Genomic DNA, 26375 nt, shown 5'->3' on the forward strand with positions numbered 1-26375 from the left:
AGATTTGGGACAAAGGCATCCAATGACTTTGTTCAATGAAATATGAAACAATCGAATTTTATATAGATGGCACGGTGGGTTAGGTTGATGTTAAGCTGATGACAAGAAGGGGTAGCTATCCCACCATCTTGGCATTCCAAAGCTCCAATTTTGTCTCTTACATTTCTAGTTGGAAAGAAACATCATTTGCATGATTCCTATCATGCATTGTTATATACTAAACTCCAGGTCATCTTTCAACAATGGTTCCATGGTCTAGTGGTCAGGACATTGGACTCTGAATCCAGTAACCCGAGTTCAAATCTCGGTGGAACCTCTTTTGTTCATTTTCCCTTTTTCTTCTCCAAACCGCCCCCCCCCCCCCCCAACCCCGGGCCCGGGTTTTTTCTAACTTCTTTGTTCTTCAAAACCCCAATCAATAGTATCACGTTCTCCATTTTTCCAGTTCACAGAGGGAGAGTGATTGATGGAAGAAGAATGCTTAAACGCATCAAAACGGCGTAAAATCGAGGATACGGTTTTACAAATCCTCAAAACATCCGACTTGGAGACGACCACCGAGTTCGACGTCCGGGCCGCCGCGGCGGAGCGCCTTGGCTTCGGCCTATCCGGCTTGAGACATCGTCGCCTCGTCCGACAGCTCGTCGACTCCTTCCTGCTCTCCACAGCTGGCTCTATCCTCGGCACGACGTCGTTACATAGTAATATTGGCAGTAATAATGATGATGAAAGAGCAGAGCGCCGTGAAAAGCAGCAGCAACTGAGAGGTGTTGGGGTCGGATTGCAAGGGCACTACAATGGTAAAGTTATTTGTAAGGTGAGTTGAATTTTATTGAGTTTATCTTCTACTCAGTTGTGCTCATATTCAACTTAAAAGTGAGTGCTAAACTTGAGGTTATTTTTGTGTGGTGCCGGTGTTAGACTTTCTTCTTAAAAAGAAAATTGCAAATAGCTATTTTATGGAATTTAACGAATGCATGTTGGTTAACAATTTTAGACTTTATACTCTTGAATCCTTGTAATAGTTGTGTCCTACATTAACTTCTGTTGCCACTAGTGACTAGTCTATTTATTTCTGATGTCATTTGTAGTAGTGAAATTTTTATCACTCTCCACTGCTGGCTTAGGTATTAGTATAGTAAGAATGAAACAAGAAAGACTCTCTGAGTAAAAGATTTGCCAATGCAGATGTTTATGTTTCTAGGAATCTGAACCAAAAATAATGATAATTCCCACATCAGGCTTGATAAATGATTATTATAACTTGGGCACAAAGTGAAAATATGGGGTGCTTAGAACACAGGATTCAAGGATAATGTGGTCTTAGAGATCCGACTAATGTGCCTCATTGTTTGCTTGCGTGTTTAAGAGCTTACTGCTGAAGAGCAGATATAGAGAAACCGGACACCTCGCTGCTTCTTATTTGTTATCTTTCTGTTTAACATGCCGATTTTCATGCTTCAGCTGATGTGAGATTCTTCTGTTTCACTGTGTAGTTAACAGACAAGAGGATGGTGACAATTCATGACTTAAATGGGACAACCATGGTCTCAATCCGAGATTTCTACGTGAAAGATGGAAACATGCTTCCTAGAAAAGGTGATAATCTTTATTAGCCCTCTTTTCACCATGCTTGCTACCATCTGTTGCCTGAATTGAAGTACAATAGAACTATTCACAAAGTAATCTTGCTTTCTTTTTCCCCCAATTGAGCTGATCTTAGATATATGTGATATTTACTTTTTTTTTTTTCCAGTGGATTGTTGATATACCTTCTGCCTCTTCTTTTTTGCTATTCGGCTCATGATTCAAATTAACCCACCTACCCTATCATCTAACATATAACTAATATGGGAAATTCTACTAATTAGTTTAAGGATACTCTCTTTTGTGCACATGGAAGTGAGCTTACTTTGGATAGAACGCATATGCTTTTGTTCTGTGGGGTTCTATCTTTCTGGATAAGGCATGTTATTTGCTATTTCGTAAATACCTAAATCATTATTTATTTTACTTGCTTCGGTAGATATTAATAGCCCAACGTCATATATTGCGTATCTCCCAACTAGAATCTTGTCTCAGTTGCCTGTGCGTTCCCCATTTGGCAAATTCTTTCCCTTTTTTGTTGACTCGAGCTCCCGCCAAATTTACGTCTGACCTGCCAGTTAAGGCTCTTCTTCAGTTCCTCGAGACTCAGTGAGACTTTTCATTGTAGCATGAGTCTCACTCTCACCTAGTTTATGGTCAAGATTCACTAAAAATCCTAGAGAGTATCTGTCCTTTACCCCTTTTCTTTTTTTGGATAAATTTACCTTTATACTATCCTAACATAGGTAAATATGGGTAAAGGTTTTTGAGTGCTTGTTTGTCAGATTTTCAAGCTATATACACCTGAAGTTGTCTCCTTACAAGCATATTAGAGTTTGTAGAATTTACCTGCAGCTAATCCAACAACCTTAATTCTTGTATGGGTGGCTGGTGAACCAAGCTCATGATGTAGGAAGAGCATTTAGTTGAAGTATTAATACACATTGCTCAATTATTAATCTTTAAGGATAATTACATCTACCCCCTGTGACCTATTGTTTATTTACACAAACTACCCATGCCTTTTGAAAAATTACACATACACCCACAAGAAACATCAACATCATTTACATAACCACCCCTGCTATTTGAAAAATTAGACATACACCCCCTCCCCCCGAAACATTGACATCATTACACAAACTACCCCTGCATTTTGGCTAGAGGTGGTTTATGTACTTATGCAAAAGACAAGGGTGCGTGTAAATAGACCATACATTGGCGGTGTAAATGTGATTATACCTAATCTTTATTCACATTTGCTGCAAGACCTGTACTTGCTATTTGAACATTCAATTCTCCTGCGTAATTAGCTTGTGTTTGATTATTTGGCATCAATAAGTTGATTCCATTTTGGGTATTTTCCTTCTGCATTCTGGTCCCTTTTATCGTGAGGTTTACATTGATGCAGTACATATATGCTTTGGACTTAGGTGTGAATTCGGGAGTGAGCTTGTCACCTACACAATGGTCATCCTTCAAGACTAGCTTTCCTTCTATCCAGGAAGCAATTGTAAAACTGGAATCACGGCTGAGGTGAGCCTTGTTTTTTGAACCTGACAAGATTAACCTGTTTCTTGGAAAAAGTATGCACATGTGCCTTAGGTCTTCTATACAACCCAAAAAGGTTGAACTAAAGATCATCTTTTCTACATGCTTTCCTATTTCTTTCATTGCTAACTAGTAACTACTTTGTCCAAGTGTTAGGTAGCCTTCATGCTTAGTCGAGAAACGTCATCTAGAAGGAGAAGTTACACACACTATTATGGAGCAAAATACAAGCCATAGCAATTTTTTTTTTTTCCATTTTCTTTTCAATAATGATTCATTCAGCAAGTTATGGTTTGAGATTGATTTGAAATTTCCTTTTTTTTCCCCGGTATGAAAGAAGGAAAGATGCTGCCCATTCATTGAATAATCTGAACTGTACACTTGAAGCTGTTGCAAAGCAAAATGAATCAGACATGACAAATTTACTGACAGAATCTGCAGCAGATAAAAGCCAAACAGAGGCAGGCATTTGTAACTCAAGCTTTGTTAGTGAAGCAGAAATGGCAGTTGCAGTGGCAGATTCTGCTGCTGTGAAAAGCCAAACGCAGGCAGGTGTTTCTAATTTGACAACCATTGTTCACTCTCCTGTCGAGAAACAAACTGAGGCTGATACATCTTGGTCAGTGACTGCTCCCAGCTTACAAGAGCATATTCTTGCCGAGAGAAAACAAGGAGCAGATACTTCAGGATCAATTGCTATTTCCACTTCTCAGGAACAGATTCCTGCTGAGAGAAATCAAACAGAAGCTGATGTTTCCACTTCAGTGCGAGCATTTCCTACTGAAGGACGCTCACATGATAGAGTTAGTGCAGTTTGTCCTGAACAATTGGTTCCTGCTGAGAGAAAACAAGCTGGAGCTCATATTTCTACTATGACGCCCATAATACCTACTGAAGGACAATTGTATGACACAGTTAGTGCAGTTCATCCTGATCGATTGATTGCTGCTGAGAGAAAACAGGAAGCTGATGTGTCCACTTCGTTGCCTGCATTTCCTAATCAAGGACATTCGCATCATACAGTTAATGCAGTTCATTTTGAACGAGTGAATCCTATACAGACCACCCGTCTTGATGGAAGAAATTACAATTTATGGAGGCATCAAATGGAATTTTTTCTGGATCTGTTGGACATTGGATACGTGCTTGCGAAGCCATGCCCCAGCATATCTTTGGACCAAGAAACTAGTTTGGATGAGAAGGTTAAAGAAAAAGCTGCTGTTCAAAGGTGGATCGATGATGACTACATATGCCGCCACAACATTTTGAACTCTCTGTGCGACAATCTTTTTCAACTGTACTCACAAAAAAGTTGCTCTGCTAGAGAGCTCTGGGAAGAACTGAAATTAGTCTATGACGAAGATCTCGGAACAACAAGGTCACAAATTAACAAGTATATTCATTTTCAGATGGTTGATGGGGTATCAATTATTGAGCAGGTTCAAGAACTGCACAGGATTGCCAATTCCATTATGGCTTCTGGAACTTGGATAGACGAAAACTTTCATGTAAGCACCATTGTCTCCAAGCTCCCACCTTCTTGGAAGGAATTTCGTGTTAGATTGATGCATGAAGAGTTTATACCATTTAATATGTTAATGCATCGTCTTCAAGTTGAAGAAGACACTCGTAACTGCTTCAAGATGGAAACCAACTATAAGAAGGGTCTTATAATAGAGCAGAAACTTGACTACAGACTCGGAATGAGAAGAAAGGAAAACAAGAGAGTTTGCTATAGCTGTGGCAAGGAAGGGCACATTTTCAAGAATTGTCCTGATAGAAAGTTTGAAGCCGGGGACAAGAGCAATGAGAAAGAGAACGGAGTTTTGTCTCCAAATACAGACAACAAAGTCGCTGACATAGCAAACACAAAGTAAATTCAAAGTGGAGAAACAGTGCACTCTATTTGAAGTCGGGGATAGCCTTTTAATACTAAAGCCAATCAGATGCCTTCTCAGCCAATCCCCTGCAGCAAGTAATACGAGTTACCTCTCTCTTTTTACCTCATTGCTGGTCCTTGTTAAGAGGAATTTTACCAGTGTCAAGTCTATCTGTATACATACTGTAGGAGAAACTGCAGTTGCATTGGTGTCACTCTCCAGTTTTCACTACAAACTTTCTACACACATAAATCTGTTTGATAGTTATTAGATCGTTTTCTGATGAACTATTGTGAATGTGGATTAACGTAGGACATGTTCTGCTCATGCCTTGGAATAATCTGATCATTCATACTGTCGCTTATTAATACTGATAAAGAGAAACATACTAGCTTTTATTGCATTTGCATGTGTCATATTGCAGATGAGCGTATTGGGAGGCAAGAATAAAGCTATATAAAGTAATGTTATGCTATTGTTGACCTTTGGGCTTAAAGCTTAATTACAATATATATATATATATTATCTTGTTCTACCCTATAGACTATAGTATAGTAGCACTGATGTTTATTTGCTGTGGTGTGGTCCCATTTATACTGATAACTTGGTATTCTTGAAACTTATCAAATAGTGAGTAGTGTTGTAAAAACTCGATCGACCTTAATTCTTTGTCCTAAATTATTTATCAACATGGTACAATCAATTATTGAAACTGGAGTAGTGGAGTGGTTATTAATCTTGTAGCTTTGGGTGGTACTGCTACTGGTACTGGTACAATGATACCTATCTATCTTCTTACCATTAAAAATTTGAATTTAGGGTGGCCCTGCAGCTGCAAGAAGTCAATATCTCTACGTTATCCATTAATAATTAATTAATCACTATAAATGTTTTTGTCATGTCCATTTGCCAACCAATCAGCTCTCTCCCTCCCACACCCACCCAAACTCCTTTCTTTATCCTCAAACTACAATTATTACATACCTCCATCTCAATCTATCTATATAAATAAATAAATAAAATTTTATATATTTGCAGACACACACACACACACATATATCTCAATCAGTAGTGTGTGTTTTGTGTGAGAGAGAATTTTGGCACCATATCATCATCTGCTTCTGCTCTTCTGCCCTTTCATCCCCAAGAAAGAATATCTACCGCATGCCGTGTAACAATTTTTGAATAAATTAATTACAAGTCAAAAAATGGATTGTTGTGGTGAGCGTGTTACATAGAATGGAAGTGAGAAGTGGATGATGCACATGATATGATGTATAGCCTTCTACCTGTATGCATGTTTATGTTCTGTGATCCTAAATTTCTAATCATTTTGCCAAAATATATTTGTTTATCAAACACGCACTGTAACTTTTTATTTCTCCTTTGAGATTTAGTATAATTATATATAAATTTTTTTTATTTGAAAATTTATATTTACTATTTTGATATTTGTTTTCGCCTAACAAATCAGTCCCTTCATTGATCAAAATTCACTGAACTTGTTAATATTAACAAAAAAAAAATGAATAAAAATTTATGTGTACCCCCAATTGATCTATTACTGATTTATTGCAGGTAAAATAAAATTTTTTATAATCAAATTACCCTATACATTTTGAAATGTTAATACATGTGAGGTGGTATATCTTCTCAGTTATAAAGGTAGTTTGCCAGAAAAACAATATTTGACCTGCAATAAGTCAATAATAAGTTTATCGAGTATAAATATCTATTTTTATTCAAATTTTTTGTTGATATCAACAAATTCAATGAATTTGAACTATTTGGGGGATCTATTTATTATACAAAAGCAAATCTAAGAAGTATTAAATATAATATTCCAAAGTATAAGGAATAGAAGATTTACGTAGAATTATAATAAATATGACGGAAAGGGAATTGAGTGTAATTATCTCCTTTGCTTTTGCTTTTTCTGAATTGTGGGTCAGACACAAAAGCAAGATATTTGTTTGAAAAATATTGTGAGTTTATTATAATCGATATTTATTTTTAATGTGAGTTTTGTAATATCAATTTATTGTAATATGAGTTAATGAATTGATTGAATCCACAGTTTTTTTTTTTTTTGAAAAATTATTTTTAGAGTCATGATCTTAATATTATCATTTTTTTTAAAATTCCAAATTAATATTATGTTCTATAATTTACTATACATATACAATTCACACGAATTATATATATATATATTTTTAAAAAAAGAATGTATAGTTGAAGTTATGATGATATGTGTTGGATGCTTGCAAGTTACTACCATTACAGTATTATTAATTACGATAAGCTCTGGATAGGAGATTTTGAGAAGTAGACAAAATATATATTGACAACTATGATTATAATTATTGTATTAGCATATATATATATATATATTACCTTACTTATCTCTGCAAATATGGTTACTAAAAACAACTAATTTGAAAATGAAAATCATGCAATTAATTAAATGAGTAGTATATAAATTAGAAATACATTTAATACACAAAAAAAAATGCAATTTAATTAAATGGGAGGCTTCTTCCATTTCATGTACTAATGTTTCTTGAAATTCAAATAATGTCCCACTTCATAAATCACTATCAAAATTAGTATGACAGTGACCTAATATTATTTTTATAATTAAAAAACTTTAGGTTAGAAAATGATGAGGATTTAGGGAATAATTTGAATGATGTGAGGTAAAATAATAATAAAAAGGCATGATTCATATTTCTATATTTTAAAAATTCTACCTATAAAAGAAAGAGAAGAAAAAGAGTAAAGAGTGAAAGTGATGATTAGGTAGTAATAGTAATAGAGTGAATGACGGCACTACAAACACGTTTTCTTTTGGAGAAGAAAAGGAGTGAGTGGTCTGTTTTCCACCTAAAATAGTTTGGTCTCCCCACATTCAACACGTTTTAAAGGAAACGTTTTTCTTGTTTTTTCACACTCCTCATTTTTACAACAACACTCGTACCTTTTTTATTTTCACAACACATTATTCTCAACCCTTTGCACCATTGAGATATTCTTTCTACCACCACCTGGGATTCTACTTTCTCTTTTCACACTGTAAACAATAATGGAGTTCAAATGAAATAAAACAGATTTCAGAGACCAAGTCTATCAACTTGATAAATTTAATTAATCTTGCAAATTACGACATAATATATATATGTATACTATAAACAAATAGAAATATTCTATTTCCTAGCTGCTCGTCAAAGGATGCTTTTTTCAACTACTTCTAACATTAACTGCTGTATATCAAAATCTCTGCAAAAGCTTGCTTCACTGCATATCTTATATATGCCTAGTAACTTTGTTAGCTACACCCGACTTCCATCACCCAAGTGAGGACATCGGCTGGGAGGAGTTGGACTTATGGGACAATGCTTCTATCAACTTCTCCTTAGTCACCCCTTCTGATCCCTTCGATTTTACAACAAATGTGTGAAAAACCCTCTCACTCCCTGTAGCCATTTTTGCTTCAATAATGGTTGCCTCTGCATCATTGATTGCTCGGATGACTCTTGATGCTGGGTGGGTACGCAAGGGGCAGCTAACCCTCACGGTCACAATGTCACGGCAAGCTTCAACGTCGATGCTCGAAGCCGTATCTTGCATTTCTGCCTTAGGATTAGCTTCTGAACCTGATGCTTCCCTCGGTACGCTACCAAGTCTTTCCCTCTCAGACTCCATATCCTTCACCTTCTTCTGAAGTTCAGTGATGTAAGCAATAGCGTCCCCCAAGAGGGAAGCTTTGTCCATCTTAGAAATATTTGGTACAACTGCTCGAAGAGCATAGAAATACTGGTTCAGCTTCTCTCGCCGTTGCCTTTCTGCCTCCACATGATTGAGAGGCTCCTCTCTTCCATTGGCAGGTTTCCGACCACGCTTCCTAGGCCTCTTGTCTTCTAATAGCCCTGCAGGCTCTTCTTTGCATGAAGCCTCAATATCTGAATGCTCCGACTCACCATTATGTGGATGGGAGATTATGGGCCTTGACGTCGCTCCACTAAAATCAATCTGCATTTGTGCCGGCTTTTGATGCTGAAAATTGTTAAGCAGAAACTCTTCCCTAGCTCCATTGACGAGCTCAGGAACCTTATTTGCTGAGGTCTGAGGATTATAGATCTCTACTGCCTTCCCTGGCTTTACGTTGGCAAACTGTGTCCATGTTGCACCATGAAAACCGTTCCGGCTGTTTGCGAATGGCATCTTGCTCGCATTCCAAGTCCTGTCCTCCTCGTGGCTGACGGCAACTTTTTCCTTAAATTGCATGCGGCCTGAGTTTAAATCCTGCCCGAAAATCTTGGGGACTACATCCGGGCGGTTACCAATCACCAAATTACGAATGGGGCCGTTTGCATCATTTTTGTCGGTTATCACCGCAGCTTGCTTAGCCCTGATAAGCGACGAAAATGAGGAAAAGGATGATCCAATCACCTTTAGGAGCTCCAAACTTTCCGGAATACATCTGACTGACCCTAATTCAACCACCCCAACGTCAGTTGGAATCAAAACAATAGTTTGCATGCCAGCACACTTTGCAAGAAATGACCTAACGCAATAATCAACAGATGGCTTCAACGCATCCGATAACCAGACATGCTTACTCGATCCAAAGCACCTCCCAGGACCCCCTTCTCCCCTAGGGAAGGAAAAGTACATAGACGCCAAGAAGAACATCTCAGTATCGGTAACCCTATCCAATCCAAAAGCATAACTATCCTCATCGCTCCCCCCAAACAATGTATGCAACTTCTGGAGAACCCTTTTTCTCATTCTCTGTTGAGACTCATCCTCAAGTCTCATTTTGAGGATTCGAGTAACCTCGGACTCCTCATCTTCACGAGGCTCTCGGCAACACCCATCACCCCATCCCAAGACCAAGTCTCCCGACTTAGACCTAGAAAGCTGCCAAAAGATGGCATAATTCCAACAAAATTTAGAAGCGTTTGGGTGCTCCACAAGATCTGAAAGCTTATTCTGCAAATTCTCATCATTCCCCATCGCCATCAATGAGCATTCAGCAGAAACTGAGCTTGACATCAAGTAATCAAAAGCCTTAGTCCCCAAAACCGCCGCCGCCATGGCTTTATCCTCGTTATACCATCCAACACCCCCCATACCAAATTCTAATTTTAGCCCACAACACCAGCCACGAAATAAAAGCAGTTTTTCAACTTTAAAAACCCAAATAGCAGGGAATAGGAAGAGGCAATTATAAATCTCCAGTCTCTCGATTGAGAAATCCCAAATCGGAAAATCTCAAGAATATGCTATAAACCAATAGAACACCAACCCATCACAGCTCTTTCCCAAGAAAAAAACAAATCTTTCGTCAGAAACCCTGGAAGCGACAGCCCTTAGTCTCAGATCTCAAACATCACAAATCTATAGAAACATGCATGAGAAGAAAGAAAACAGAAAACGAATTTAAATGTAAGTAAAAGCTGAAATTAAAAAAGAAAAAACATGAAGAAAGAAAAGATTGAAGGGAAGGAATCACTGACCAGTGTGTTGAAGTTGTTTGCAGTTTGCAAGAAAGAGAGTATTAAAGATATGTATGGAAGAAGCAAAGAAAAAACACACAAGTTTAATAAACAAATGATGAGCAGCTGAAGAAGTGAAAAGAAGAAGGTTGGGTAGGTGTTTGGCTGTATTTGCAGAGCGAAGAAGGGGGAGAGAGGGAGAGGGATTTGTGTAAATAAATTGGTGCATGTGTATGAAGTGTGGAGAATAGTGAAAAAGTAACCATGGTTAGGTTTAGAAAGGAGTGGGCGACATTCTTGTGTTTAGATAGTTAGAAAGTGGGTCACAAAATAAATAAATAAATAAAAATAGCTCTTCATTATTTAAATATTAAATATTGATTCCTTGATAATGTATGTCTAGAAAAGTGGTGTTATAGGATTAAACAGGTTTAGTTAATTAATATATAAAAAAAGAAATGATGGAAATGCACGTGAAGGGCGTGTCTGCAGCACGTGAACTGCATTCAATATATTTTAACGTTTATGCGCTCCATTCATTATTTACTTGTAACGTTTTCGGCGTGGCCCAAAATGGGTTGCTGGGATTGGGCTTGGGCTTTTCTATGACTCATAGGAGCTCATTATTGGGCCTAGCCCCTTGGGAGGCCCAATTATAAATACTTTCTCACCAAATTTCTATCTTTCTTATCAATCCTAATCCTCCTGCCTGTAAACACACTACTCCCAACTCCCAACTCCTCCCTCCCTCTGCCTCTTCCCTTCCTTTTTCAAATTATATACATTACTCTCTCTCTCTCTCACCTACTTTCTTCCTCTTTTCTACTCATCTCCCTAATTCCTCAATTCCATCTAAGCTTAAACCCTAGCCCCACCCCTTACCCTCATCCCACATTCCCTCTCCCATAAAATATGGAGTGGAACCCTGAAACCCTACAATTCCTCTCCCAGTGCTTCCTCAACACCCTATCCCCAATCCATGATCCCCGCCGCCGTGCCGAGCAGGCTCTCTCCGACGCCGCCACTCGTCCTAACTACGGCCTCGCCGTTCTCCGCCTCGTCGCCGAGCCATCCGTCGATGACCAGATCCGCCAATCAGCCGCTGTTAACTTCAAGAACCACCTCAAAGCCCATTGGGCCGTCCACCCCAACGACCCTGCCCATATTGCTGTGCCCGATCCCGAAAAGGAACAGATTAAAGCTCTAATTGTTACTCTCATGGTTAATGCCTCACCAAAAATTCAAGCTCAGCTTAGTGAAGCTTTAACTATTATTGGGAAGCATGATTTTCCTAAAGCCTGGCCTACTCTGTTGCCAGAATTAGTTCTAACTTTGGATAAATTGAGTCAGGCCAACGACTATGCGTCCGTGAATGGGGTTTTAGCAACCATTAATTCCTTGTTTAAGAAATTTAGGTACCAGTTTAAGACAAATGAGTTGTTGCTTGATTTGAAGTACTGTCTTGATAACTTTGCCAAGCCATTGTTGCAAGTGTTTAAGCGGACTGCAGGGTTTATAGACCAAGCTGTGGGTTCTGCTTCTGTGAATGCAAGTGTTCTTAAGGGGTATGTAGAGTCACAGAGGTTGTGTTGTAGGATTTTCTATTCACTGAATTTTATGGAGTTGCCAGAGTTTTTTGAGGATCATATGGATGAATGGATGATTGAGTTCAAGAAATATTTGACTGTAAAATACTCTGCTCTAGAAGATAGTGGAAGCGATGGCCTTGCTTCGGTTGATGAGTTGCGGGCTGCTGTTTGTGAGAATATTAGCCTGTACATGGAGAAAGAGGAGGAGACATTTCAGAAATATTTGAGTGGATTTGTGGAGGCAGTGTGGGGACTTCTAGTGGTCGCCTCGAATTCTTCTAGTCGGGAGAGGCTGACTGTGACTGCTATTAAGTTCTTGACCACGGTGAGTACAAGTGTTCATCACACTCTATTTGCGAGGGATGATATACTGCAACAGATTTGCCAGAGTGTCGTGATTCCCAATGTGATGTTAAGGGATGAGGATGAGGAGCTATTTGAGATGAATTACGTGGAGTTCATAAGGAGAGACATGGAGGGCAGTGACCTTGACACTAGGAGGAGGATTGCTTGTGAACTCCTTAAGGGAATTGCTTCAAATTATAAGGAAAAGGTCACTGAGAAGGTTTCTTCTCAGGTACAGAGTCTTTTGGCATCATTTGCAGAGAATCCCGCTGCGAATTGGAAGCACAAAGACTGTGCTATCTATTTGGTTGTCTCCCTTGCCACAAAGAAAGCTGGTGGCAGTTCTGGCTCCACTGATCTTGTTGATGTTGAGAGCTTTTTCGGGTCTGTTATCGTGCCGGAACTCCGAAGTCAGGACGTAGATGGGTTTCCAATGCTGAAAGCTGGTGCTTTAAAGTACTTCACTATGTTTAGGAATCAGATTTCTAAACCTGTTGCATTAGCCTTGCTCCCTGATGTGGTTCGCTTCCTTGGCTCCGAGTCAAATGTTGTCCATTCATATGCTGCCAGCTGCATTGAGAAGCTTTTCTTGGTCAAGGATGAAGGGGGAAGGGCGAGATACTCAGCTACAGATGTCAGTCCATTTCTGCTTGTACTAATGACCAATCTTTTTAGCGCCTTGCAGAAGCCAGAATCTGAGGAGAATCAGTATGTGATGAAGTGCATCATGCGGGTCCTTGGAGTTGCTAATGTCTCACATGAGGTTGCTTTACCTTGCATCAACGGTCTGGCGACTGTTCTAAACAGGGTCTGTGAAAACCCTAAAAATCCCGTTTTCAACCACTATCTGTTTGAATCTGTGGCTCTTCTAATAAGACGGGCTTGCGACCAGGATCCATCAATCATTTCACCTTTTGAAACAAGCCTGCTTCCCAGCTTGCAGTTGATCTTATCCAGAGATGTTAGCGAATTCTTCCCTTATGCATTCCAGCTGCTGGCTCAGCTCGTTGACTTGAATCAATCTCCTTTACCAGGGAATTACATGGAGATTTTTGCGATACTCCTTATGCCTGAATCATGGAAAAAGTCTGCAAATGTTCCAGCCCTTGTCCGTTTACTCCAAGCCTTCCTCAGAAAGGCACCGCATGAACTGAATCAGCAGGGGCGATTATCTAGTGTCCTTGGAATATTCAACACGCTAGTTTCATCTCCTAGTACTGATGAACAAGGATTTTATGTGCTCAACACTGTGATTGAAAACCTGGGTTATGATGTAATCCATCCCTACATTAGCCACATTTGGGTTGCTTTATTTAAGCGGCTTCAGTACAACAGAACTGTGAAGTTCATCAAATCTCTTGTCATATTTATGTCACTTTTTCTGGTGAAGCATGGTCCGGAAAAGCTTGTTGGTTCAATGAATGCCGTTCAGCCTGATGTTTTCCATACAATCTTGGAGCAGTTTTGGATTCCTAATCTCAAGCTAATAACAGGTTCAACGGAGCTCAAGTTAACTTCTGTGGCTTCGACTAGGCTTATATGTGAGTCTGTGTCCCCTTTAGATCCAAAGCTGTGGGGTAAAATGCTTGACAGCATTGTTACACTTATTTCACGGCCAGAGGAGGACAGAGTGGAAGAGGAGCCTGAGGTTCCCGATTTTGGTGAAACTGTTGGATATAATGCCACATATGTCCGCCTCTACAATGCTGGGAGGAAAGAAGACGACCCTCTACCAGAAATCAATGATCCAAAACAATTTTTGGTAGCATCTCTGGCAAATCTATCTGCTCGTTCGCCTGGAACATACCCTCGGATCATTACCGAAAATCTTGAACCAGCAAATCAAGCTGCTTTATTTCAACTTTGCAGCTCATATAATCTCACAATAGTTTGAGGCAGACGCTGTCATGTGGTAAGTTTTTACTGTTTCACCGACTCTGTCTGTGCCTTTACATGTTAAAATTTATGCATTACTTTGGGATTCTGATATTCGAACAGTTCAAGATTGCTCAGTTGAGTGATGAACATGGTTTTCACTATCATTTTATATTACTATGTCACAACTAATAAAGATTGCAAAAATAATTTTCCACTCTATTTCAAACTGCATCTAGCCTTGAGACCTGTCTTTGCTCCTATTATCTCTGTTGGGATGCATGCAGTTAGGGCCTGATACATGATGAATATGATTTAACCTTGTATCTTACTGTTCTGCTATTATATGTACTTTCAACCTCTTACATGTTTTATTAGTTCCATAATGTTTTATGTTCTCAAGTGGTTACATCAGCAATCTGTTAAAACATGGGTTGCTTTTGGTGAAATTAGTTCGAAGCTGTGGTGAACCTTTAATATGTTCATATTCTGTCTATGTGGTCTTCTGGGGTAAGTCAGAATTTTGTTTAACATAATTTGTCTTATCTCCATGCATGTAATATCACCCATCTGCTTGTCTGCATTTTGTTTGACAAATACAACAGTTGAACACATGAAACAACTTCTGTAAGAGAGTATTTAATTTTGGCTTTATATTATTGATGAACAGAAGGTTTCAGAATAGATTGTATTATGATGTTCTGATGCTTGTTAAACAAATATCCCTGACACAGCCCGCATAAATTGTTTGTTGTGCGAAACATTTATCTTCTACTACTCCCATTCTTATTTTGAAGCAACAGAATGGAAGACGCTAGTGTCAGGTGCAGTAGAGCTTTTGATTAACTGACTGCTCTAGGCAAACTGCTCAGTTGATGCTTAATATTCATCATTTCCCTCGTCTCACTTCATGGCCATGCAACACGTCTTCTGGGTTTCTGGAAGACCTTTGGCTTTAAAGAAGTTTTTGTTACAGTGAAAAACCTATTTTTTGTGTCACCTGACCTCTGTCCTGGCTCTTTCTAGATTTTGTTAAAGTCAATTTTAGAAAAACACATAAAAGATCTAAAGTTGCTGAAAGCGAAATTGTAGCTCTACCAGTTTTAAAAAATTTAAATGTACCGGGCCTTTGCTTAAAATTGGTATCCATATTCTGAACATATGAATTTCTTAATAAATTCCTTATTTATGTTATATACTTAAATTATTGTGTGTTGGATAAAAGAATTCTGGCACTACAAGCATGTTTCCTGTAGAAAATGTTGTTTTTCTTCACTTTCTTGGTTAGCCCTTCATTGACAATTAACTCGTTCTTCTATGATAATTTCTTACCACCAGCATCTCATTTGAGCGTTAGCCTGTTTGTTGTCTTATACTTGTTTATTTCCATTGTTGTTCCTTAAAAAATTTGTCATTAATTTACATGGTATATTCATCAACAAACGTTTATCCAATTTATTCGTTGCTTGTTTGACCTTCTTCTTCTTCTTATTTTTTTTTTCCAGGAATGATAACCAAATCACGGGAAACAGAGTGGTTTCTGGTCATAGTTTGTGGGGTCTGGTTATTTTCGATGTTTGTCTTTGAGCATGCTTGCATTCAGTCAACTGGTCAGATAAGTCAATACCCATCCATAAATTTTCAGGTCGTATGTCGTAATATTAATATCCCCTGGATGGAACTATCAACCAGCCACATCATAGAATTTGGTTTGGGGAGAATGCATGACAATTTTGCTTCAACATGCATTTATATAGCTGCATAAAAACTTGTTTCTGCTGTTCTCTGGAGCGATTGAGGCTTACACAGGATATTGTTTGTTGAGGGCTCAAGTTATAAACAACTACTTTTGCTGTATGTCTTGATTTAGTTGGCGTGAAGGTTAAGTCATGGTATTTCTGCCTTTCGCCAATGGTTTCTTGGGATGAAATTAAAAATTTTCTGTTGTACCATCAGTTTTGTTGATCGAATCATGGCTTTCCCTCTTGTTCTTTTAATAAGCTTTTAAGTTCAACAGAACATAATGGATTGTGCTGTGATCAGACAAGGACAAACTTAAATAAACCAAAGTTCAAATTAAAGGTTATACAAAGTAGACGCAGGGCATATTTTTTTACTGCATTTTGGCAGCATATGGCCAGTGTGCTGCTAACTAAATTGGTTAAATTTGTTTAGAGTTTGAGATTGAATTGTTGAATGTTAGAGTAGTAGTGTTATGGACACATGGAACCTCATAAATATCGTGTCAAAACTTAGAATTTGGTCTCTATAGTTGGGAAGTTTTAGAATGTTATGTTAATTGATTACTAGTCTGGATATGTATTTATGGTTATTTTTTAATTGATGATAATTTCTCTAGCAAACCTGAAGGCAATAAGAATATTTAAACTAATAACTTGGTTATAACATGCTCCAATGACATACACATGTAAGGTTCTTGTTAATGCGGTGGAGTTGACCTTAACTCTTGTTAATGTGGGCTTTGTGGTGTTGATTCTCTAATGGGAATAATTAACATACTTGAAAGTGTATTAGAAGAGGAGTAGTAAAAGGTTAAGGCAAATATGGGATTTTATTTGTATTAAAGAAATTGGTAATAGAGAGAGATGATGAAGTAGAAGAAAGTCTTGGTTAGAGTGGGGGATCTAAAGATTCTCCATTAGATGGGCTATCAAAAAAATCCAATGGTTAGGGAAGTGTCAAGAAAGTTGGTCAAATTGTACGGACAAGAAAGGACCTAAATCCGAAACAATAAATAATTTTTTATTTAATAATGGAGGGAAAAAAAAAAAAAAGAAAAAGGACAGCACTAGTGGTGAGTAGTGAGAGTCTCTCCAATAAATGTTGTGAAAGTGGGAGTGGTGGCTGCCATCTTTACTAGTTGTTTTTATTTTTCTTTCTGACAAAGGAGAAGGGTTTTGAATTAGTAGTTGGTTGGTTGATCGTTTTTTATAATTAATTAGTGGTGAAAATGTCCAATGGAAGTGTAAGGGATACCAACAAAACAGCACAAACTCTTAACTCTGTTTTATAAGATTGGGACCACAATTCCTACATTACACTTGAGATTATTTAATTAATTGATACACATTAACATGTAAAAATTATATGAATTTTTTAATATAATGTTAAGTGAAATATGAAATTTGTTAGAGTTGGTTTCGAGATGCCTAGGAACAAACCAAATGGTCCTCACATGGACCACAAAAAATGTATACGTACTCCCACTAATGGTAATATGTATTTAGTGCAAAGAATAAATAATTAAGAAATGGGGGTGGGGGTATTCCAATTCCAATTCGAATTCCAAAATTCGAAAAGAATAGTTGTTGCATGATGGGATCTAGTATCCAAGATCATTTCTGCTCAACTTGAATTAATTATGGTATAAAATCTTGTAATCCAAATGGAATCAACAGTAGTTTAGATATTAAGAGATTAATATTTAAGCATAGCAGCTTAGAGTGAGCAGAGGGAGAGGGAATCGTATTCATATCCCAATTATCTCTTTTTATTCTTCTAATGATCCAATGCAATAACATACATATTACCCATTCCATTGTTTAATTGGGGTGAGACATGTCAGCACTTTTATGGTATGCCACGTGGCTCCCCATAATTATTACTCTTCACTTGACTGATTTTGTCATAACCCAATAAATTTACTTTTCCGCTCCCTCAACTTTTACATTTAAAACAGCTACCTACCTTTATATTTTTTCATTTTTCTTTCAAGAAAAACAAAAAAGTTTGGGCTTACCCCATACATACATACATACATACATTTATTTAATTACGAGAATTTTCAAAATGAGCAATGATGATAAACCGTGTAAACTAAACTCACAACTCCCCTCCTTCATTTATATATACATCTAAAGTCAACTTGTGGAGTCAAACCATCCTTTGAATTTTTCTTTTTCCATTCAAATTGCAAAACCCCAATTTCACACACTCAAATCAATTTCTAATTCACATACTATTTACTTTTTTATTTAAATCAATTATATAATAAGTACGATATACTTTTAATATATAATTCATAAAAAATAATCAATCATACCACAACTGTATTAATAAAATGATCATGAAAAATTGTATATATGTATCATCATCATCATCATATATCATGTAACGTTTGGTTCAGGTGGTGTTGTGTATGTGAGAGAGAAACAAGTGAGGAGTTTTTCAAGAGGAAAAAGAAAAAAAAGAAAAGGGAAAGGGTAGGGTGGTGGTATTGGTCTTGGTTACTGAAGAGACAAAAGCAAATAGCGGTTTTGTAACTGAAAAGTGAGAGAAAAATGAGCTGAATTCCTGCATCCATCCATTACACACATAACACACACCACACCTCCTTCAATGCTGTTACACAAACCTATACACCCACACCCACATTTATAGACAGAGAGACTGAAAAGTAGAAAGACAAAGTCATGAGGAAGAGATAGGAATGCATTCAAAATTAAGGGCCGGTTTGATTAAGTGTTTTTTTTTGTTTGTTCATGATAATGGATATGACGGGTGGGCTTGGATTACTGATGATCATCTTAAACGGCGTACGTTGAAGTGTGTGTGAGACTGCTGCTGCTTTCTCTCTTTCTTCTTCTTCCTGCCCTGCCTGTTCAAGTATCAAGAATCAATACCTCTTTCTTTCTCCTTTCTATTTGCCCTTCTTCTTCTTCTTCTTCTTCTTCTTCTGCCAACTTTGAATGGCGCATGCTGATGCCCTCACTACACCACCTTCTCATCAAACTGGTATGACTAAATGCTTCACATCTTTTGGGTTTTCAGAATTTTACTTCTTTTAAGAGTTGGCACGCTAAAAAGGGCCTCAAACTCAAACCTTCTATTTTTATCCGCTTCTGCTCCCAAGTACGCATATTTATTTATCTACGCCTCTCGTCATCTCTGCATCCTGGGTTTCTTTCTTTGCAATTGATAAGTAGTTTCATATTTTTTATCTGATATTTGTGTGACAGTGCCTCTGCTTGGTTTACTGAATTTGGTTTTCTTGATTTTTGATTAATTTTCTATATTCATGCAAAGCCTTAGCATTTATCAACTATTCGATAAGAAACGCAAATCTTTATGTCTCTATGCAGTTAAGTTGTTTTCTGTCCTGTGTTTCAGTTTGGTTTTCCTTTAAGCTGAGAAGAAGAAACAATTTGAAAAAGGATTTTCTTAAGTGTTTTCATTTAGATTTTAGTGTGTGTTTCCCCTCTCAGCTCTCTAGTCTCTTCCCTCTTCTTTCTGGGCGATTAAGATTCTTGGATCCGTTAGTTCTTGTTAAATCTTCCTCTGTTGGTAGGTTTGGGAAGTGATGATCTGTATACGGAGCTGTGGAAGGCGTGTGCTGGACCTTTGGTGGCTGTTCCTCGTAAGGGAGAGAGAGTTTACTACTTTCCTCAGGGTCACATGGAACAAGTAAGCTTCCATAATCCCCACTTGAGAATTTTCATTTTTCTTTTTGTTAATTGCAGTTTGATTTAGGTGTAATAACTTGCAGTTAGAGGCGTCAACAAATCAGGAATTGAATCTGCAAATCCCCAGGTTCAATCTGCCCTCAAAGATCCTCTGTCGTGTTGTTTACATTCAGTTACTGGTATTGTTTCAAACATTTTCTATTTTCTGCTTCCATTTTTGTTTGCTCTCTTTGATAAGTTCTGAATGTTTTCTTTGTGTTTTAATAGGCCGAACCAGAAACAGATGAAGTTTATGCCCAGATCACTTTACACCCGGAACCAGATGTAAGCGATGACTCTGTTTACGGTCGCCATTATATTTGAATTAGAGCTCATACCTTTAGTTATTTGACAAATTTCTCACTATGCGATTTGAAATTGTGTGGCTGGTGACTTTCTTGTGCTGACCCTTCTTCATATTTGGATGTTCATGTATATATAACTATGTAAATCTTCATATGTGAATTCTTTTAGCAAGCTGAGCCGACCAGTCTGGATCCTTCCCCTCCAGATCCACCAAAGCAGACTGTTCACTCTTTCTGTAAGATCTTGACGGCATCTGATACAAGCACTCACGGAGGTTTCTCTGTTCTCCGGAAGCATGCCAATGAATGCCTGCCCCCATTAGTAAGATATTTCTTCTCTTTCTACCTCTCATAAGTTGGATATAAGGCAGAAAGATATTAATTGCTCATTTTTTTGAATATCCCTCTAGATAATTCACTCACCAAAAAGACACTGTTACGGAGTCTACCAACCTTTGTACATAGACTCTTGTTTCTTTAAATTGCTAAGATCGACAATTATGTGCTTTGAGATGCAAATCTGTTTATTTTCGGCATGAAGAATATTAAGATATTTGGAACTGAAGCTGCTCAAGTTTCTTATGTTCTCATTGTTCTCTTTTTATTCTCATTCTATTGAAATGTTAAACAATTAACGATGATATTTGATATGCTGTTTGTGATCCCTAAGGATATGACACAACAAACCCCAACCCAGGATTTGGTTGCCAAAGATCTGCATGGGTATGAGTGGCGGTTCAAGCACATATTCAGAGGTAATAATGTCGTACATAGAGTTATACACTTTTCTTTAGTATTCTTTATTTTGAATTTGATCCTAGAGTTTGTCTTCAAGTTTATACATGGAGAAGATTGTCATATTCTGTGTTATGATGAGAGTACGTGATCCCTCTTAGCCCCCTTATGGCTGCTCCAACTGCTTGTCATCAGGTCAACCCAGGAGACACTTACTTACGACTGGATGGAGTACATTTGTCACCTCTAAGAGATTAGTTGCGGGAGATTCTTTTGTTTTCTTGAGGTATTTTGCTGTTCATACTCATACAAGTTCTGCTTTCTGTTCCTTCTGCTAGTGTTGCTACTGTTAAAATTTGATGCACAAATCTTGATTACAGGGGTGATAACGGGGAATTACGTGTTGGGGTTCGCCGTCTTGCTCGACAACAGAGCTCTATGCCACCTTCTGTCATTTCCAGCCAAAGCATGCATCTTGGAGTGCTTGCGACAGCGTCACATGCTATTACAACACAAACCCTATTTGTTGTGTACTACAAGCCGCGGTATCTCTTTCTCTTGCCTCTCAAACTTATTCATTGCATCTTTGTGAAACCATAGCTTTTCCTCTCATACTTTTATGATTGATCAGGACAAGTCAGTTCATTATTGGGCTGAATAAGTACTTAGAGGCCATGCAACATGGATTTTCAGTTGGTATGCGTTTCAAAATGAGATTTGAAGGAGAAGATTCTCCTGAGAGAAGGTTCTTTCTTCATTTTTCTCCATGGTATTTTTTTGAGTATGAAGCTTATAGTTCAGTTATTAACTCACTAAATTATCTCTTTTCAGGTTCACGGGTACTATCGTTGGTGTCGGAGACTTCTCATCACAGTGGACAAACTCTACATGGCGGTCACTTAAGGTTAATAATAGTTTCAAAGTATGGTCTTAAAGATGCAAAATGTACCCTTGATGATATTAGATTTCTGTGTAATTGCTGTATCAGGTTCAATGGGATGAACCAGCATCTATACTGCGGCCGGAAAGAGTCTCACCATGGGATATAGAACCTTTTGTAGCTTCTGCTTCTGTAGATGTACCACAGCCAGCTATCAAGATCAAAAGACCTCGACCTCTCGATCTGCCTCTTACTGGTATAAACATTATAGCATCTTTTGTGATAAACCGACAGTAACGATTATGCAGATTGACTAGTGAGACCAATATTTAATGTAGAAACTACTACCCCTTCTGCCGCGTCTCCTCTCTGGTATCCGAAATCAACCACATCCATTGAGTTGAGCCACTTAACTAGTACTAATGATGTCCAAAGCAGTGAAAACCAAATTTTCTGGCCTCCAAAGCAGAAAGACGTAAACAGCAGCCTCCCCTGTTCTAGGGCACATCCTGGTGGAGTATGGCCATCTACATCACAAATGAATAGTTCTCTAAGCCTGTTTCGAGAATCTATCGAAGACAATAAAAATGTTGCAGTACGATCTGTTCTTCCTGATTTTCAGTCTCCTGTCTCATCAAGGGCAAGTAATTGTCTTGACCAAGTTGAAGGAATCAAAAGGCTCGAGGCTGCTTCTGCATGCCGGTTATTTGGCATTGATTTGAGGAACAATTCAAACAAAGTTCCACCAGTGGGAAAAGAAGTGTCTTTTCCTCGGGCAAACATCATTCCAGACTGTGATGCTACCATTAAGAAATCTGAAGCTGATGGGATGCAAAGTGTTGATCTTTTGAATTCATCAAAAGAAAGAAAGCATGTACAGACAGAGGTTTCTCCGAATGATATGCAGAGCAAGCTGAGTCTTGGTTCATCTTCAAGAACTCGGATCAAGGTAAGTTCTCCTTAGTTGTTGAACTTTTATAAGCTCATGTACTATTTTATTTATATATTCCATTTGGAGAAGGTTCAAATGCAAGGGATCGCTGTTGGACGTGGCGTGGACTTGACTGCTTTCGGCGGATATGATGACCTTATCAGTGAACTGGAGAATATGTTTGAGATTAAGGGAGAGCTTCGTCCTAGGAACAAATGGGAAGTAGTTTACACTGACAACGAGGGGGACATGATGCTTGTGGGTGATGACCCATGGCCGTAAGTAGTTTTAAGTTTCTTAGAAGTCAATCTTAGATTTGTCATATATCAATTATAACACCTTTTTTTCGACCCTCTCTTGTGGTTTTGCAGGGAATTCTGTAAGATGGCTAAAAAAATTTGCATCTACTCTAGTGAGGAAGTGAAGAAGATGACTCCTAAATGTAAGCTACCTCTGTCATCTCTAGATGGCGAGGGCAGAATCTTAAGCTTGGAATCACAACCAACTTTAGAAGCATGAAATTTGTATATCCTCTTGTCTCTGTTTCTCTTCTTTAAAGATACTTTAGATTGGGGGGTACACAACTTGGTAGCACTGGGGTGCTCGGTTTTCTTGAAACTTGCTCTATAGAGTTTAGCATAAGCGAACGAAGTGGACTAGGAATGCAGATATAGTGGTTAAGAAACTCCTCGAAAACAAGATGAGTCTTGGAAGTTGTAAATACAATATTTGTGGGGGTATTTGATGAAATTATTAGGCAGATCTTAGTGGCCCGAGGGTCTAAAAGCGTTGGATCCTCAAGGTGGTCCACTTTGATTTTGCTTGAAAGAAGATGAGTTTGTATAAAGTGTATACATGCTTGTCCTTTGATGGCAAACTCAAGTGTTTTGTATTTTTGTGTGGGACAATTGCTTTAATTCTGTCAGTATATGCATTTAGTGAGACCTTTTTCTTCCTGTGATACATCATCCATCATGTTGATCTCTGTTAGGTAGTGTTGAGGCTTTTCATTCTTAGGTTTTCCTGGAATTATCACCACCATTGTACCCCTTTTTTCCCTAATCATCTGCATAATGTTTGAGGTTTGTGGACAGTGGGTGGTCCTGAGATGATGGTCTTCAAGCAGTAGCACGCATGTGACTGACTCTCCCTATATCAGGGAAGGTGGGGGGTTGTTCGTGGTCCCAAAATATATTTTGGCTTCTGTTGCATTATCCCTTTTGGTGTGTTGGAAGATATGCATTGATAAAGATGAAAAAATAAATGGGTTGTGTTAGTGTTAGGTTGGGGGAGTTGTTGGGTGTGAACTCCACAGTCCTCATCATCACATGATTGTATAGTGGAAAGGCACAAAGTCAACAATCTTTGCTATCCTTTCCATGTAACCTAAATACACATAAGTAGCGGGGAGAATTCTTGGAAAATCCCAATCTATCTTGTTAGATTCATTGCATTGTGTGTTTGATTTGAGGGGGAAAAAAGAAAAGAAGAAAGATTGATGATGTTGGTGGGGGTGGAAGTGGAAATGGAATGTACAAAATGTGCAAGTCAAGAGTTGCTATTATATCGTACAAGATTTTGCTTTAAAAGGAATTGAAAGAAGAACGCCCCCTAATCTAGTTAATAATAATGATACCCTTTTGTGCACACTCAATCTTAATCTTACTCTTAATCACCCAAAAATGGAAAGAAGTGCCCGCCACCCACACCCACACCCAATCCCACCTTTTTTATCTCTTACTATTATGATTATTTTCTACTATGAATTTCTTCTCATTGTCTCTAAATTCACCTTAATTCTGCTTTTCTCTCTCTCATGCCAATTATCGTAATCTTAACCAAAGGGACCAACATCTCATAGTTTGGATGAATGGCCCAAAGTTTTATTGAGACGTACACGAACAGTGTGGAAGAATCCCATTTAACCCGGCCCAATAATTATGCAGACAGAGAGAGCAGGGAAACAAACACAAAAGTTTAGTGGAATAGTGGAGTAGTAGTATAGCTGTTGTTAATCATGAAAGATTCTGTTTTTGAATCCAGGATATATGATCTGCATCTGCTCTTTAATTTGAAATTGAACAAGAGGGATTTCAATCTTTATTTTGATTTCAAATTTAAAAAGCTGATTTCTACTCTTTTTCTTTTCATGCCCTAAGTACAGTTTAGTACTATAATTAATGATGACTAAATTACTTGTGAATGAATCGAATATTGTTTAATGATATTTCTTCCATCTCAAAGTTTGAACCATATTTCAGAAATAGAAGAATTGAATAATATTGTTTAATGCGTTCTTTGTATCTTTAAATTAAATGCCTCTTCTCTCAGCTTTTACGCCTCCACATATCATCTAAACTTGGACTGCTACTGCTCTATATAAAAACTGAAAACCCTCTTCAATTTACATCATTTCCACTTTAAAAGTACCAACTCTCCTCCATCAACATATTAAATCATCCACATTAAACACATATCCCTCAAAGTGTAGTGATCCTATCCCATCATCATCTCCATCTACAAAGATCCACATAACCATGGTAGAAGCAAGAAACCTAAGTTTTTCTACCCTCAAGCTTCAATTTTTACACACAGCAGCCTTACTCACCACCGACTCACCCCACCGTGACCGTCCATCAGGAATCTCAACGCCACCTCTACAAACCCCAGCCTCAGTCCCATTCAAATGGGAGGAAGAACCCGGAAAACCCAGACTCTGCACCCCCATCATCACTAACCCACCCTCCAAATGCTTGGAGCTTCCCCCAGCTTGTAGGATGCTGCTGTTCATGGACAACGACGCTCCCCCTAACAAAACCCCCTCCCCGACAACCCTGCTTGATGGCCCTTACAACGTCGGCAGGCCCAAATCTTCGTCTTTCAGATTCTTTAGGGAGGGCCAGGATTCTCTGTCTTTGGACAGTCGTGCAGCTGCGTGTGGGAGCAACAAGGGTGGAGGCCAGAAAGTTAGAGGCCGCTTCTTTTGGAAATTGAGATCTGGCGGTAAAAAGGTAGTGGACGTGGGGGGTATATCCGAGTTTTTTTCAACGACCTCAGGCTCAAGCAACAGGTGCGGCAGCAGTGAGGAGAGGAGGGGTGGCGTTGGGAGAAAGATGGGCAGACATGAGAGCTTTTCGGGTGTGGCTCATGCTAATAATAAGTCTTCTCACATGATCTGGGTACCTTCCTACACCTATTTCTTTATTTAAGGAATTATTACACTTGTAATATATACAACACGCAAGCAAACGTACCTAAGCATATTCATTGATTATATGTGTATGTATCAGGCTACTATATACCAAGGTTTGAAGCAAGTTGTTCAATGGAAGAGCAGTAGGAAACCAAATCAACAAGCAGCACCACTGAAGGAGGAGCGCTCTTCCCCCAACTTTATTGTATCTTTTCACGATTAACCATTGCGAAACTGAACAAGAACCCACCCGCCATGTGAAGGCAATTACAATTCCTTATTTAATACACACACACACATATATATGTGTGCGCGTGTGTGTGTGTGTGGTTATAATGTTAATTACTGTCCACTAAATTATGATCGACCCACCTGGAATCTTAATTACTCCTCTGCTTCTCGTCACAGAAATTTTCTTTCCAAAGTCAAAAGGCGCAATGCATGAGGGGTGGAGGTGGTTCAAGTGGGAACCCTACCCCTGCTTATACTTGGATCCAGGCTTCTACCCCCATAATCTTTGCCAAATTTCATAAGGAACAACATG

At 38.4% G+C, this 26375-nt stretch overlaps 5 protein-coding genes and 1 non-coding gene across 11 annotated transcripts; 5 read left to right on the forward strand and 1 right to left on the reverse strand.

The window, feature by feature from the left end:
* Positions 1-244: 244 nt before the first annotated feature.
* Positions 245-316, forward strand: TRNAQ-CUG (transfer RNA glutamine (anticodon CUG)). Its single transcript has one exon. It is a non-coding gene; the product is annotated as a tRNA-Gln (tRNA).
* Positions 317-360: 44 nt separating this feature from the next.
* Positions 361-5329, forward strand: LOC105173753 (uncharacterized). 5 transcript variants are annotated; one of them, XM_088884246.1, is made up of 5 exons: positions 361-817; positions 1497-1599; positions 3021-3123; positions 3476-3690; positions 3763-5329. In XM_088884246.1, the coding sequence occupies exons 1-5, from the start codon at positions 467-469 to the stop codon at positions 5013-5015; spliced, it is 2025 nt and encodes a 674-aa protein (XP_088740372.1). In that variant the 5' UTR covers positions 361-466; the 3' UTR covers positions 5016-5329. The 5 variants fall into 5 exon arrangements, with proteins under 5 accessions (XP_088740372.1, XP_088739960.1, XP_088740179.1 ...); XM_088883834.1 differs by having other exon boundaries at positions 3476-5329; XM_088884053.1 differs by having other exon boundaries at positions 3479-5329.
* A 2797-nt stretch (positions 5330-8126) lies between these two features.
* LOC105173759 (transcription factor MTB1) lies at positions 8127-10755 on the reverse strand. Its single transcript, XM_011095642.3, has 2 exons — positions 10538-10755; positions 8127-10418 (listed from the first exon to the last, which is right to left on the reverse strand). The coding sequence occupies exon 2, from the start codon at positions 10149-10151 to the stop codon at positions 8364-8366; it is 1788 nt and encodes a 595-aa protein (XP_011093944.2). The 5' UTR covers positions 10152-10418; positions 10538-10755; the 3' UTR covers positions 8127-8363.
* Positions 10756-11224: 469 nt separating this feature from the next.
* On the forward strand, positions 11225-16295 carry LOC105173766 (cellular apoptosis susceptibility protein, putative / importin-alpha re-exporter). Its single transcript, XM_011095649.3, has 2 exons — positions 11225-14362; positions 15831-16295. The coding sequence occupies exon 1, from the start codon at positions 11429-11431 to the stop codon at positions 14342-14344; it is 2916 nt and encodes a 971-aa protein (XP_011093951.2). The 5' UTR covers positions 11225-11428; the 3' UTR covers positions 14345-14362; positions 15831-16295.
* Positions 16296-18477: 2182 nt separating this feature from the next.
* On the forward strand, positions 18478-23599 carry LOC105173774 (auxin response factor 18). Of its 2 annotated transcripts, none has more exons than XM_020693555.2 (14): positions 18478-19080; positions 19634-19749; positions 19816-19927; positions 20016-20072; positions 20262-20414; positions 20763-20847; positions 21023-21113; positions 21208-21372; positions 21459-21572; positions 21659-21731; positions 21816-21963; positions 22046-22656; positions 22729-22916; positions 23010-23599. In XM_020693555.2, the coding sequence occupies exons 1-14, from the start codon at positions 19042-19044 to the stop codon at positions 23155-23157; spliced, it is 2100 nt and encodes a 699-aa protein (XP_020549214.1). In that variant the 5' UTR covers positions 18478-19041; the 3' UTR covers positions 23158-23599. The 2 variants fall into 2 exon arrangements, with proteins under 2 accessions (XP_020549214.1, XP_011093958.2); XM_011095656.3 differs by having other exon boundaries at positions 18479-19080; positions 19832-19927.
* Positions 23600-25175: 1576 nt separating this feature from the next.
* LOC105173782 (uncharacterized protein At4g00950) lies at positions 25176-26054 on the forward strand. The gene is made up of 2 exons (XM_011095663.3): positions 25176-25817; positions 25929-26054. The coding sequence occupies exons 1-2, from the start codon at positions 25176-25178 to the stop codon at positions 26052-26054; spliced, it is 768 nt and encodes a 255-aa protein (XP_011093965.2).
* The last annotated feature ends 321 nt before the right edge of the window (positions 26055-26375 follow it).

The sequence above is a fragment of the Sesamum indicum genome, linkage group LG1 (assembly GCF_026168435.1).
Source record: "Sesamum indicum cultivar Baizhima isolate 11 linkage group LG1, ASM2616843v1, whole genome shotgun sequence".
In the NCBI taxonomy this organism is placed as follows: Eukaryota; Viridiplantae; Streptophyta; class Magnoliopsida; order Lamiales; family Pedaliaceae; genus Sesamum; species Sesamum indicum.

What these genes read in the sequence shown, in the direction of transcription:
- LOC105173759 (XM_011095642.3), bottom strand. Translation starts at nt 10,151, where the DNA reads ATGGGGGGTGTTGGATGGTATAACGAGGATAAAGCCATGGCGGCGGCG.
- LOC105173753 (XM_088883834.1), top strand. Translation starts at nt 467, where the DNA reads ATGGAAGAAGAATGCTTAAACGCATCAAAACGGCGTAAAATCGAGGAT. An exon ending in AAACATGCTTCCTAGAAAAG is followed by an intron (nt 1,600 to 3,020) that starts GTGATAATCTTT and finishes CTTTGGACTTAG; the next exon opens with GTGTGAATTCGGGAGTGAGC. An exon ending in AAACTGGAATCACGGCTGAG is followed by an intron (nt 3,124 to 3,475) that starts GTGAGCCTTGTT and finishes CCGGTATGAAAG; the next exon opens with AAGGAAAGATGCTGCCCATT.
- LOC105173782 (XM_011095663.3), top strand. Translation starts at nt 25,176, where the DNA reads ATGGTAGAAGCAAGAAACCTAAGTTTTTCTACCCTCAAGCTTCAATTT. An exon ending in AGTCTTCTCACATGATCTGG is followed by an intron (nt 25,818 to 25,928) that starts GTACCTTCCTAC and finishes TGTATGTATCAG; the next exon opens with GCTACTATATACCAAGGTTT.
- LOC105173774 (XM_020693555.2), top strand. Translation starts at nt 19,042, where the DNA reads ATGCTGATGCCCTCACTACACCACCTTCTCATCAAACTG. An exon ending in GATTCTTTTGTTTTCTTGAG is followed by an intron (nt 21,114 to 21,207) that starts GTATTTTGCTGT and finishes TCTTGATTACAG; the next exon opens with GGGTGATAACGGGGAATTAC. An exon ending in TCTCGATCTGCCTCTTACTG is followed by an intron (nt 21,964 to 22,045) that starts GTATAAACATTA and finishes TATTTAATGTAG; the next exon opens with AAACTACTACCCCTTCTGCC.
- LOC105173766 (XM_011095649.3), top strand. Translation starts at nt 11,429, where the DNA reads ATGGAGTGGAACCCTGAAACCCTACAATTCCTCTCCCAGTGCTTCCTC.